This window comes from Festucalex cinctus, chromosome 1 (genome assembly GCF_051991245.1).
Source record: "Festucalex cinctus isolate MCC-2025b chromosome 1, RoL_Fcin_1.0, whole genome shotgun sequence".
NCBI classification, from domain to species: domain Eukaryota; kingdom Metazoa; phylum Chordata; class Actinopteri; order Syngnathiformes; family Syngnathidae; genus Festucalex; species Festucalex cinctus.
In genome coordinates this window covers 3197460-3212288 of record NC_135411.1, presented here as the reverse complement: position 1 = coordinate 3212288, position 14829 = coordinate 3197460, and the positions used below count along the sequence as shown (strand labels likewise).

Below are 14829 nucleotides of genomic sequence, written 5' to 3'. Positions count from 1 at the left end.
TGGTCATTTTTCTGTCACTACAACATGGCATAATTGCATTTGTAAGACAATGGTGACAGCTCAGTGCATTTTTCTTTTCATATTAGGAGCTGCCTAATTTTTATATGAAGTAACTTGTGAAATTATGCACATTTTTTAAAACTGTAAAATACAACACAGTCCCCACAAATATATGCATTCACTGATGCTTTTATTTTGTTAAGTGAAATAGGATGTGCATTGTAAAAGGACACATTTTTACTGCATAGCAACCAGAAACGATCGATGTGTTCTTTTCATATTAAGAGTTCTGTAATTTTAAACAATAAGTAACTTGCGAGTTTCTGCACATTTTAAAATTGTAAAATACAACTTGACGCCACTCCCCACAAATAAATGCAGTAGAATTTAGTGAACAAACTTTTACCCTTACGAGTAATCCATCTTGTTCGGTGAGACGAATAAACATTTGGTTTCCCCGTCATAACAGCCCTCTGAGATAAACCCTGAGGACTGCAACAAAACTGAGTTTTGACACCCCTGAGCTAGTCTAACAGCACAACAACCTCCCAAAATCCCCACTTAACTGGCATTGCTGCTTGAAATATGTCATATGTGTGCACGTAAGGACCCAATATTATTTGTTGAACAGTTGTGATTCTTTCATAAACAATGAATTATACAAGTTTCCTCCTGTAAACGCCATGTAACATATTATTTATACGCCTTTAAGGTAAGTTGGAAAATGTCTGAAGTCCTACAAGATGGTAGGAGCAAGATGGCCGCCCTGTCGCTTCAACGGCTTGCATGGGCGTGTAAGGGCTATCTGCTATCCAGTCATATATACAGGTCGGTGTGCTCGTGCTACTCTGTAGTGGTGCCCCCTGCAGTCTACCCTGTGTACCTCAATGGGCCAAATTTGGCATTGACTCGCGATCAGTTGCGTTATTTTTTTGACACACTAATTTGAGCATAATTAATTAACCTAAAATAATGTGTTCAACAACAGCCTTTTAATATGTAAATAAGGCAAACTACATATGAACGGACATTTACATGTCAACATGACAGATTATAGCCGTCAGTTATAATCCGCAGCCACTTGTCAGGTTGATGTTACGTTTTCAAAACAAATTCATTTTCAAAATAGGCTAAGACACATACAACACACAATACAAGTACACAGATCAATCATTCATTTAGCGGTAGAAATTTCTGCACCATTTTAAACGTCAATTCCTAAATGAGATCATATCAAGCTTCATTCATCAACTGCTTTTCTCACCAGCACACTTGTGACTCTCAGCGTTGCCCTTTGTTGGGAATCTTTGACCACAAACTGAGCAAGCAAAAGGCTTCTCTCCAGTGTGGGTTCTTGTGTGTATTTTTAAGTATCCCTTGGAAGAAAAATTTTGACCACAAACTGAGCAAGTAAAAGGCTTCTCTCCAGTGTGGGTTCTTGTGTGGATTTTTAAGTATCCCTTGGAAGAAAAATTTTGACCACAAACTGAGCAAGCAAAAGGCTTCTCTCCAGTGTGGGTCTTTGTGTGTCTTTTTAACGTTACATTAAGAGTAAATTTTTTACCACAAACTGAGCAACCAAAAGGCTTCTCTCCAGTGTGGGTTCGTGTGTGGATTTTTAAAGTTCCCTTCTGAGAGAAAATTTGACCACAAACTGAGCAAGCAAAAGGCTTCTCTCCAGTGTGGGTTCTTGTGTGTCTTTTTAAGTTTCCCCTGTGAGCAAAATTTTGACCACAAACTGAGCAAGCAAAAGGCTTCTCTCCAGTGTGGGTTCTTGTATGTATTTTTAAGTATCCCTTGGAAGAAAAATTTTGACCACAAACTGAGCAAGCAAAGGGCTTCTCTCCAGTGTGGGTTCTTGTGTGTATTTTAAAGTTTCCCTTGTGAGCAAAATTTTGACCACAAACTGAGCAAGCAAAGGGCTTCTCTCCAGTGTGGGTTCTTGTGTGTGTTTTTAAGTATCCCTTGGAAGAAAAATTTTGACCACAAACTGAGCATTTAAAGGGCTTCTCTCCAGTGTGGGTTCTTGTGTGTGATTTTAAGTATCCCTTGGAAGAAAAATTTTGACCACAAACTGAGCAAGCAAAGGGCTTCTCTCCAGTGTGGGTTCTTGTGTGTGTTTTTAAGTATCCCTTGGAAGAAAAATTTTGACCACAAACTGAGCATTTAAAGGGCTTCTCTCCAGTGTGGGTTCTTGTGTGTGATTTTAAGTATCCCTTGGAAGAAAAATTTTGACCACAAACTGAGCATGCAAAGGGCTTCTCTCCAGTGTGGGTTCTTGTGTGTGATTTTAAGTATCCCTTGGAAGAAAAATTTTGACCACAAACTGAGCATGCAAAGGGCTTCTCTCCAGTGTGGGTTCTTGTGTGTGATTTTAAGTGTCCCCTCTGAGCAAAATTTTGACCACAAACTGAGCAAGCAAAAGGCTTCTCTCCAGTGTGGATTCGCGTGTGCGTTGTTAAACTTCCCTTCTCAGAGAAACTTTGACCACAAACCAAGCAAGCAAAGGGCTTCTCTCCAGTGTGGATTCGCATGTGCGTTGTTAAACTTCCCTTCTGAGAGAAACTTTGACCACAAACCGAGCAAGCAAAAGGCTTCTCGCCAGTGTGGGTTCTTGTGTGACTTTTTAAGTGTCCCTTGCAAGCAAATTTTCGACCACAAACCGAGCAAGCAAAAGGCTTCTCGCCAGTGTGGGTTCTTGTGTGTGTTTTTAAGTGTCCCTTGCGAGCAAATTTTCGACCACAAACCGAGCAAGCAAAAGGCTTCTCGCCAGTGTGGGTTCGCGTGTGCCTTCTTAAAGTTCCCTTCTCAGAGAAACGTCGACCACAAACTGTGCAAGCAAAGGGTTTATCACCAGTGTGGCCCATCGCGTGTCTTCTCAATTGAGACTTGGAACCAAAGGTTTTTCCACACTGAGAACATTTCCACCGTTTGCCATCAGTGTGACATGTCGCATCATCGTCACACTGTTCATCGTCAGCAGTGTGAGGAGCGTGTGACGCGTCTTCACCATCTGACATGAGAGCTAACCGGCTGTCATCATTTGTCATTTGTTGTCTTGACCTGCTGCTTGGAGACTCCGCCCCTTTGTTCTCTTCATATTGACGTTCATCTTCAGTCTTCAAATGGACACCAGTCACGGGCAACTCTGTGAAGTCCTCCTCCTCTTTAATGTATGGTGGCAGCTGCTCCTCTTTTTTGATGTTGGGAAGCTGTTGCTGCTGCTCTTCTTTAACTTGCAGAGGCTCCAAGTCCTCCTCCTGTTTCACGCCAGGGAACTCTGGCTCCTGCCGCTCAGGAAAAACATATTTTTCACTGACATCTGCGAGACACAAGATACACACGGTTTGGTAAAGTTAAAGGGACACTTTACTTATTCATCCATTTTTAGCAGCAAAAAGTTGCTACTTTTTCAATAATTAATTTGGTAACGTGATTATTTTTTTATGTACATTTAATAACTTTTAAACTCATGTTAAAATGAATCTAACGCCGGCATGTTTGTTACACGTGACTAAATAACCCGGATGTTTACATCACTAGTGTGTAAACGCTACACGATCGAAGCACTATGAAACGCAGCCGTGCATCTAGCGTCAAACCCGGAAGGATTAAACCTTATCGCTTCGAGCCAACACGACAAAATAACCCTACCGAAGGAAAGTCTGCCTTGGATGTGAAAGTTGTGGCGCCAGATGGTCTTTTCGGGCACAAAATAAACTTTAACGAACGAGTGAATCAGGCGGTGGGCGAGTGTTGCTCGTGCGGGAGCTGCACAGGAATGGACAATCGCTAATGAATGTGTGCTGTCTGGAAATGAAAGAACTCGAGGATGGGTTCCTTGCGGACAATCTCAACTGCATCCGGGAACATCAGACATTCAACATGGCAATACTAAATAGACATTCTCAGGATAGCTTTGGTTGCAATGAAAGATGTGAAGAAGAAAAGTCTGGAGGAGCCAATATCCAACAGGTAAAGTGACACACAGCACGAGCAATGCAAAACGTGTGGAACTGACGAACTATTTCAGGAAAAAGAAAAAAATAGTAAAATTATATGTATCGTCGTTACAGCGCCCAACCTCCCCGAGCTGTTTTTTTTTCTTTTCTTTTTTTGCGTAGCGTCCCGATGATGTAAACGAAAGCTTGCAAGAAGGTTGTGTATTAACCGTGTTTATTTATAGACAGAATGAAGTAAGGAAATGCGAGACGCCGTTACCAAGGCTGGTTATCAATGGTTGGGATCCGAACGAAATTAATAGAAATGCAAATGAAACTGGAATGCACCACAGGAAGAACAGCGGGACAGAACACAAATGTAGTACGTCGCACATGCCGATGATAATGACACTAATCCACATTCTATAAATTTTTTGTTAAAATAAGATTATGAACATGGTCAATTTGTGAAGTATAAACAACTTACGAGCTAATAAAACATAACGTCCGCTCCTGCTTGTCCTTGCCGGGAGGTCGACAGCACTTAGCAAGCCATGGTCTACGCAAATAGCCTTTTTTTGGGGGGATAACATACCAGTGTGCACCTCGCAAAATTTTGCAATACAGTAAGGCATAAGTGACGTTTGTGTCTTCCTCGTCGTTCTGTCTGCGTGAACTACTGTTAGCCAAGCGAGTATACACACTTGTTACGTCACCACTTGGGGGCTTTCCAACACGGAAGTACTTCTATGTTGAAAAAAGTTAAATAAATCAATATTGGGGTGTGTTCATCAGCTCTTATGCATGTTTCGTAGCTAAACTAACTATTTACTGCCAATCAAGCCATACATGTCAAATTAAAGGTGCCTTCCTTTAATTTATTGTGATGTTATGTATTTTATATTGAAGTTTAAACTCAACAAGTGAGTCACATCCTTTCAGGGCAATTCCCAAATGATTCCACAAATTAACACCTTTAACAGATACACACCTTTGCTTAATATTTGTTCTTGTTTTTTTTTTTTTTTTTGTTTTTTTTTATAGACATGTGCACCCCTTATATCATAAGGACTGTGTCTAATTTGGTGCTAATTTAAACTCAACCAAGTCATAAAATTTCATTGTATTTAATTTAATAAATAATGGATGTGTTGATTCTGTATATTTTGATTAATTAATAATTCTTATAGCTCTCTTTTGCAATTTGAACACAGAGTTGGTGTTTGTTTTATTTGCATTTGCCCAGATTTCCACACAATAGGTCAGATATTGTAATAATAATGAACTATAATGTATATGAACTATAATGTATATAACGATGTTCCAAAATAATTTATCATCAATAACTACTACAAGGAATTTGTTTTCATACACCCTTTCTATTTCAATTGAATTAACTAGGGCTGGGTTCAAAATATTGATACATCGATATCGTATAGATACGCCTTTTCATATCCCAATATCGATACATAAAGCCATGTATAGATATATCGACCCCACCCCCAACACACACACACACACACACACACACACACACACACACACACTCAACACACTCAACACACACAAACACTGCTTCCGAGCCCGTGTCACTTACACGGAGGAAGCCAGTATCGATCATCTCCCCATCAGCTGGCTCCTCTCAACGCAGAGGAGCAGCGGCTTGACTCCGAGTCCCTCCCGGATGACCGAGCTTCTCACCCTATCTCTAAGGGAGAGCCCGGACACCCTGCGGAGGAAACTCATTTCGGCCGCTTGTATCCGGGATCTCGTTCTTTTGGTCACGACCAGTGGCGCTCCTGCCATTAGGCAGATTAGGCAGATGCTAGGGCCGCTCATCAGCAAAAGGACGACAGGGAAAGGAGAATTTATTTTATTTTTCTACTTTTATCAGTCACGTAAACGTGCGCCTTCTGTTCAAGTAAAGCATGGCTTGCCAGCCAACCACATACATCCTTTCAAATTTGGCTTTGATTGACATCTACGGCTAGCCAATGGTAATCGGGATTGGGGGGGGTGACGCGCGCTCCGGAGACGCGCATTAGCCAAATCTACTTCCGCGTTAGATAGTAGTGCACGTTCGCCGGCCGGAACTGACCCAATGACTGAGCAGTGAGCAAACGCCAAACCTGGATCCAGGATGACACAGTTGACATGGTTGGGAATCCTGCGTTCACTGGTCCACTAAACAACGTTCACAAGTGAGTGGCAAACTTTTGTTTTGATTAGTCAAGCCACACAGCACGGACAAATTGTAGCAATACACAGTATGCGGTTAACAGACCCACGCAGTCACACATACACAACAAATACTTTGGAGTAGGGGTGTTAAAAAAAAATCGATTCGGCGATATATCGCGATACTACATCGCGCGATTCTCGAATCGATTCAATAATCGGCAGAATCGATTTTTTTTTTTTTTTTTTTTTTAGGATTCACACCTTGAGCATGGAAGAATGTTATATGAACGGCACATTAAGCCTTAATATTTTTATTTTAATGCTGTTCAAATGTGAAACAGATTGCAAACTGTTTGTGTACAGTGGCTCACGGTTATAAGCCTCAAGTTTTAGATAAATATATTCATACAAATCTTACAGTGTACATGTACAAATTTACTGATAGTATTTTCTAAATTTGAATGGAAAAAAATCGCAACAATCGACTTATAAATTCGTATCGGGATTAATCGGTATCGAATCGTGACCATTCGTATCGGGATTAATCGGTATCGAATCGAATCGTGACCTGTGAATCGTGATACGAATCGAATCGTCAGGTACTAGGCAATTCACACCCCTACTTTGGAGCATAAAATTATTTATCACTAAAGCATAGTTGCAGTACAATGTAAGTTGAATTCTCTTTTCTTTTTTTTTTATTGCCAAGTTTGTCACGGTTGATGACTGTCACTAAGTTATAATAATAATAATAATAATAATAATAATAATAAAAATAAAAAACAGCACTTTACACATCCTGATGGATTGATATTTTTCACTGAACCCATATGTCGTTTCTGTATATTATCGACATATCTCAACTCAATCTTTTTTTATAAAGCACTTTAAAACATCCATTGCTGTATACAAAGTGCATGGAATAGAAATCAGTCTCGCAGTGGACACAAGTGAAAGAAAATAACACAAAAAATTAATTCTAGTAAATATAAGTAGCTAAGTATAAAAGCAAAAAATATATATTAAAAAAATATATCTAAGATGTAGGGAAGTGAATAAGTAAATATAACTAGAAATAAAATAACACAAAATACAGAAGGCACCATAAAACACTGAAATGATGCGAAGTTTCATGCTGAGTCAAAGACCAAAGAATAAAGATGTCTGGCAAAAATGAAATGAAATTTTATCTATATCGTACAGCCCTAAATCCAAAAAGCAAATGAAGGCAACTGCTAGCTAATCTCAGATAGAAGGGGCTGGGTCACAGTCATTCCGCCGCTTTTAAGTGATAGAAAATATTTTTGAGCACTTTTGCAGTTGTCACAATGCCACTGTTCAACCTGAACAACATTAGATTTAGGTTGATGAAGTGTGCTCCCCCGAAAAAGCTAATGTCCCCCCCCTGCACTTTCTTTCTGGTGACAGGTCTTAGTTAAAGCCGCAGTGTGTAGCTCACGACCGCCATCTATCGGTCAAACAAGATAATGCAATGATTTTAAGCACACGAACTACGGCGTCCCAGAGAGACCATACTTCGCCAGCCTACCAACAATTTCACCAGAACAGAACGCAAACAACTTCTGGTATTCCCTCGAGTGATGACGTAAGTGAATTGCATTTGTTAGACATACTGTAAAGATCCCTAAATTTGTGATTTAGTCATTTAATTTCAGAATTAATATGTTTGCCGGCATTGTTAGGAAATACTGTACGTCAGCTAATGCTAATGGCTATCTATGTCCATATTTGTTAGTGCAAATAAACCATGCAACAGAGAACACACAGTTATGTTATATGTTTTATAGACATTTGGACCATCTCAAAAAGGGCGAGGGAGACGACGAGGAAGAGAATGCGGTAGAGAACGTGGTGTCTCGTAACGTACAATTATGTCAGCATGGAAAAATAATTCCATTCGAGCATGCATGTGAATGGCTCAAAACATACCTTTGCTTGGAATATGTGGTATTTAGATTACATCGTTTGCTGATGTTTAGTATATCGTACAATATATGGTGTTAAATGAACTACACATCTGCGACTCGTAAATCTCCCCCCGTCTTGTAACTGCTAACCACTCAAAAAAGTGCTGCTTCCAGAAACATTTGAAACCCTTTACTCAGATATTTCGAATATCAACATTATCTTAATACATATAAATAAAATGACAATAATCAAGAAAAATAGAAAGTCAAAGAAACAGTGACATACAATAGAAAAGAAACAATCGTGTATTCGAAAAGTAGTGAGAAGTAAAACTTATTTACTCCCACCCCTTCTCCTTAAGTAAACTAACTGACATAACTTCCGTCCTTCTCCATACACATAGTACATATAAACACACACCCATAACCTTATTTACCACATAATCAGTTCCACCTTTAAATCTACTGCTTCAACATATTTACATAATAAAGCAGCCATAAAGAAAACCATAAAACTAACAAAAACAAAGAAAGAAACAGTCAACAAACAAGCAAACCAACAAATAAAACACCTAATAAGTGAGCCCTCCTCCCTCATCCTCATATTTCTTAAAAATCCTATGTTTATATAGTATTTTAAATTGTCTCATATTTGTACAATGCTTCAACTCCCCACTAAATCCCTTCAGTAACCTAACCCCGCATACTGATAGACAAAAACTCTTTCTTGTTGTACGAAACCTAGGTTCTTTAAAGTCACAATACCGCCGTAAATTATAACCGTCATTGGAGTTCTTATTAAACAAATGTTGAATATTCTGCGGTAGTAAATTATATTTTGCTTGAAACATTATTTGCGCTGTTTGATACTGTACCATATCATGAAACACAAGTAATTGAGACCTTAAAAATTGTATGATCCTGATAGCCAGCTTTGTGAATAATTCTTAATGCTCTTTTCTGTAGGATATTTATTGAATGTAGTGAGGTTTTGTAATTATTGCCCCAAACTTCAGCACAGTACTGCAAATAAGGAGAGACTAACGAACAATACAGTATGTGGAGGGATTTACTGTCTAACACCCTCTTCGCCTTATTTATTATTGCAATGTTTCTCGAAATTTTACTCTGTATATATTTAATATGTGGTTTCCAGCTAACTTTGTCATCAATAATTACCCCCAAAAACTTGATTTCACGAACCCTCTCAATTTCTACCCCATCTACTATAATCTTCACCTGTGTATTTGTCGTACAATTTCCAAATAACATTATTTTTGTTTTCCCTAAATTTAATGATAATTTGTTGCTATGAAACCATATTTTTAATTTGTTCATTTCTTCCTGTAATTGTAGCATATTATCCCCTGAGTAAAAAATATTGGTATCATCAGCAAATAACACCGAATGTTGTATCTTAGAAACTACATGCATATCATTTATATACAAAATAAAAAGTTTAGGGCCTAATACTGACCCCTGGGGGACACCACAAACAATATCCAAACATGATGAGGAATAATCACCCAACTTAACAAACTGCTGTCTCCTACTTAAATAACTTTTTATCCACTCAAGCACGATTCCCCTAATACCATATCGTTCTAATTTCTTTATTAATATATGATGGTTAATTGTATCAAATGCCTTCTTGATGTCTATAAATAACCCTGCAGAATATTTCTTGTGATCTATAGCATTTGTAATTAGTTCTATTGCTTCTATTATTGCCAGTGTTGTTGATCTATTAGACCTAAATCCGTACTGGTTTTCAGCAAGGATGTTATATTTTTCCAAAAATTAGTCTAATCTATGATTGAAGAGTTTTTCCAATATTTTTGAAAATTGGGGTAGTAGAGAAATTGGTCTATAGTTGGTAAAGTAATGCTTGTTCCCAGTTTTATATATTGGTTTGACCTTAGCTATCTTCATTTTATCGATATCGATTTTCACCATGTTGAACAATTTGACCTAATAAATATCACTAAGCAACTTAATTAGTTTTGATTGAAGATACAACAGCTTCCTTGTACTTCGATGTGCAGGAATTTACATGGCTTTCACAAATAGACTTGCTCGTGTAATAATGTACTTCATTGGCTCAGTGACTTTCAGTTCATCGTTTGGTACCTCATCTGACATACAATTGTTACCTTCTTGCAGAGACTCGTACAGGAAATGACCATGGAGGAACATGAAGATATCCAAGTCCAGCTGATAGACTGACACCAAGAAATACTTTTTGACACATTGCTGGCACATCAGCACCACCATGATTTCCTGTACCTGGATCCCAGACTGCAGCACCTTGGTGGACTTGTGGCAAATAAGTGACACTTCTCCAGATCCTCAAGGACAATACAAAGGTTTTTTTTACCTGGCATATAATTACTCCATGTCTGACACTTGCTGTAGTTTGTATAACTTGTATATTGTTGTTGTGTGTTAATTTGTACATTTTGAATAACTAAAAAATACTATTTCCTTTGACGTCAACATGCAGTGTTCATTCGACACCTAACCTAACACTGTTTTACATGCCCAGAAATGTAAAACATCAAAAGCCTGGAGAATTATTATAAATGCTTGCAATGACAAGCAATTCTTCATTGGCCAATGAATGTAAGGTACACTACATGAAAATGAATAAATAAAATAAAGTAAAATAAAAGTCTACATGAAATGAACATATTAACTAAAAAAAAAAATGCTGTTAGAATATAATGAGCTACATGAATTGCAGTTATTCCAGAAATTTACCAATACGCTGTGCATTTCAATATATGGAAAATAGACATACAGGTTTGGGCCAAAAGTAGTGTTACAGAGCAGGTATGTGTTGTACACAGCTAAAATATCTGATTATCTCAATACCATGATGGGTTTATTTTGTTTTTTTTGTGTGTGTGCTGACATTGTCCCCCATTAACATTGCAACATTCCTCAAACTCTCCCGAACACATAGTATGTAACACTACTTTTCGCCTACTCTATGATGTTATTGGGGCAAAATTAAGGAAGGCTTGTCCATTGATTGTGTGAACAGACTGCAGTAATAATGAAGTCACTTCAATGTTTGCTGGTTTTATTAAGTTTGACATGCTCCTTGACTGCACAAGTACATGTTATGGAGTGAGGGCATGTTCCCACCAACGATGATATCATATTCTTCAAAGGCTTGCTGAGGAAAGTGAGGGAGGAGTCACTCCATGGCTTCAGACACCTGGTCAGCAGGTCCTGTGTAAAACAAGTGGTGCTTGTACATGTGACCATTCCGTATTGCTTCACACAAAAAGTTCATGTAGTGTGCAATGGCGTCCATATGTAAATGACATACCAAGACGTCGGCTGACTTCAGTTTGTTGCAGCTCAGATATGGTAGGTGGAGATACTGGTGGTACAACACCGAAGCCTTCTGGGGTCCTCCATTCAAGTGTCCTCATTCGGGGCATTCCAATATGGCTGCTGACTCTCCCTTTTCTTGCAGGTCGGTGATGTATTTAAACGGTGCATGAATGCTTGTATACATCAGAATATGGTTCTGGAAGCCCTCAAGTTTGGCTGTTGATCTAGCGTGACACAAACAAAAACAAAATAAAAATAAAAAATAAAATAATTGATGATACTACTATATGTCACCAACTTTCCAACAAAGCCCCCAAAATAGAGGTAAGATCTTTAGTTTTGGGGCCCAAAACATTGTATTAGCTAGATAAAAGTAACTTGACTGCATACTGCATAGAATATGCAAAGGCTGCTTGCTTGTCGAATTTCCGCGGAAAACGTAGCAGCCTGTAAATTCTTGTGCACCCAATTACACAATGGACCAGTACACACTTGAGTGAGAGAGTTCAGACTCTAACAGTGCTTACGGTACAGCCAGCATTTAAGTCCAGAAAGTTATTCCCTGCCGAAAATTAATTTCGAGAACACTATTTTCACCAACCACAACGAAAATAATAATTTTCAACTCCTCCACTGATGCAGTATGCTTTAGATTCTCCATTGAAGTTATGGGCAAATATACCTCCGAAATCACAGTTACATTACATTACACAATAACTTGCGCATTTACTCTAAATATAACGTGCCAGCGGGAATCTTTTTTTTTTCTCCAAAGCAATAAAGTAGCTACATAACGAAATCGTTTGAGTGGTGCGGAGTTGCTAATCAACAGCTATAGTGATCGTAAAACAATGGTACGAACATCGTATTAATTAGTACGGTGCATACTTTTTCTCTCGCTCTCAAAACGTAAACACAAATGTACTCTTACTTACCGGTCAAGTAGAAAGCAGTCGAAGGCACCGGCACGTCCCAAACCAAGTCTGTTCCTCATTTCTCTCCATCTGGCAAATGCGCCTACAATATAAACTCTTGTTTTGTCGCGCTGAAATAAAATAAATTCCCAAAGCAATTGTGATGCTTGATAATGCTCTCTTCGGGGACCGGAAACTCTTCTTCTTCGTTCACATGCGGTCGCCATACACACCGGAAGTGCGTCTGCAAAGGCGTTCCAAAAACGCGTTAAGAAATGGAGCGCTGAAATTTGTCTTTGACGGCACCTGTAGCAGAAAGATGGCGGCGAAACATGGCGGACACTAGCAGGCGCGGCGCGGTCATGTAAAATAATTAGTGATTTATGACTTACCGTTATATTTAAAAAAAGTAAGTTTATGCGATACAACATATCTTTTTACTTACTACTAACTTTTTATTTCACCACGAGATGCCACTGTATAATACTGAGTGTACCTTTAAAGCTACATGCCAATTGTTCTGTTTAAGCACACAATATCATTGTTTGTTGAAGTACAGAATTTATTGCTTATTTTCTATTTTTACCGTGTTACCGAAATGGCATCGAGAACCGTGGAATTTCAGTGGTATCGGTCTCGACTACTAAATTTCTGGTATCGTGACATTCCTACATTCCACACAGTTAAGTAGTTAACCGTATAATTTCATGCAGGGATATAGCAGCAATACTGTCACGTTACATGAAGTTATGGTGAATATTTATGAATGAAGAAAGCTATCACGTTTTATACTCGAGTAAATTGTGTTTTGCCATTCAGTGACGTCACATTATAGTCCAAGCTGTTTCATGCTGTGACGTGAAAATTGAACATGTTGCTCTGCTCAATCCAATTCTCATCTGAGAAATGCACCAAACCTACTGAAGAAAAAAACTAACTGTGTATCGTAACAAAGTGACCCGGTGAAGAGTCATTACAGAAATAAAAAGGTACATATGGTTGAAAAGTGTCGACGAAACAAGTGACAAACCTGCTCTGTTCAACACAACTCGAGGCTGCTTGTAAACGGCGTCCAGCAGTTGACGTTGTCGCTCGTTGTCCTCCTGTGCTCCACAAAGCTCCTCTTCGTCCTTGACTTTCGCCATTGTGAACATCTTCACACGATATTCACGACACTTTACGCTCACGATTGACGTCTGCTGAGCCAATTTGTCGATAGCAAACGCGTCTCGTTTTTTGGCGCCTCGCAAACTAAGCTAAGCTAAACTAAGCTAAGCTAAGCTAAGCTAAGCTAAGCTAAAATAAGCTAAGCTAAGGCAAAATAAAGACGGCCGAGAGATACGATTGAAACAGACACGAAACGTAGCAATTATGTTTGACTTCAATAACGTAGTGACGGGGCAAAGTGTCGATGTGTCAGTTCGTTCCGTACGAATTCGTGTTGAATTATTTTTATAGTGAAGCCGAGCGTAAACGCGTCGTGCCTGGAATGGAGTCGCTCTTCTGCTACCACGTGAAATCTACGGCAATCACAGTTGGACAAATCTCATGTCACGGAAATGTTAATATTTAATTTTACTTTATTTTTTTTTTTTAAAAAGCTCATAAAATGATACGTTTAATTCTAGATTCATTTGGACAATAAAAATAAATAGACCTTTAAACTGCACTCGGACGAATAAGAAGAAACATGTTTACTTCCTGTACATACGAGTAGCCCAGGTTAGATTTTATTTTTTTTAATCTCTATTCACTCAATCAGTATACAAACTATTGGGGGGGAATAATAAAATCATTGAATACACTATAAACAATTAGAACATAGAACACGCCAGGGAAGTTAATCATACAAAAGCTAAACCAAATAAAATCAATAGTATAACTGAAAGAAAAGAAAATAGTTTGATACAAAATCATATAAATAAATGATAAGTTTGCAATAGTTATACGTTTTTACAGCTTTTGGACACAGACAACCAGACAGTGACAAAAAAATAATTTCTCATGGATACAAAAATAAAAACTAAAAAATAAAGGATGGTTTCTTATGTGTAAATTTAGACTTATAAATGTAAAACTTCGCTAGAATAATCATAAGATTTATCAAATGAAACTGTGTATAGACATTATTATCAAATTCAAACATACCAAAATAATACATGCTTCCAAAGTAAGGAGAAATCTGGATAAATGTGGATTATAATGAATTGTGATTAATGTACCCCAGAATTATGATTAGCACAGTTTTTTTTTTTTTTTTTTTTTTTTAAACATCCTTGCTGTTTTACCTCAGACTGTAAATCTGCAAATCCACCCAAGAGTCTCTGGTCTTTTTTTTCTTTCTTTTTTTTTTTTTTAAGCTTTGAGCCAGGAAAAGTTCTAGTCGAGTGCCGGCAAATTCTATGCACTATTGACTACACTTTTTCTTTTCTTGCTCGGCCGAATATCGCTGCCAAAAGTCAGGTGAGTTGTATCCTTAATTGACCTTTCGCAAACTCCGCCCCCCCAAACGAGCATTGA

The 14829-nt window shown here is 38.3% G+C and overlaps 1 protein-coding gene across 2 annotated transcripts; it reads right to left on the bottom strand.

Moving 5' to 3' along the window:
- Positions 1–171: 171 nt before the first annotated feature.
- Positions 172–13817, bottom strand: LOC144006951 (uncharacterized). Of its 2 annotated transcripts, XR_013280002.1 has the most exons (3): positions 13340–13817; positions 11388–12553; positions 7138–11287 (listed from the first exon to the last, which is right to left on the bottom strand). XR_013280002.1 is itself a non-coding variant. In XM_077506091.1 (2 exons), exons 1-2 carry the CDS (start codon positions 13461–13463, stop codon positions 1248–1250), a joined length of 2199 nt encoding a protein of 732 aa, XP_077362217.1. In that variant the 5' UTR covers positions 13464–13817; the 3' UTR covers positions 172–1247. The 2 variants fall into 2 exon arrangements, 1 of the variants encoding a protein (XP_077362217.1); XM_077506091.1 differs by lacking the exons at positions 7138–11287; positions 11388–12553 and adding an exon at positions 172–3322.
- Between the last annotated feature and the right edge of the window lie 1012 nt (positions 13818–14829).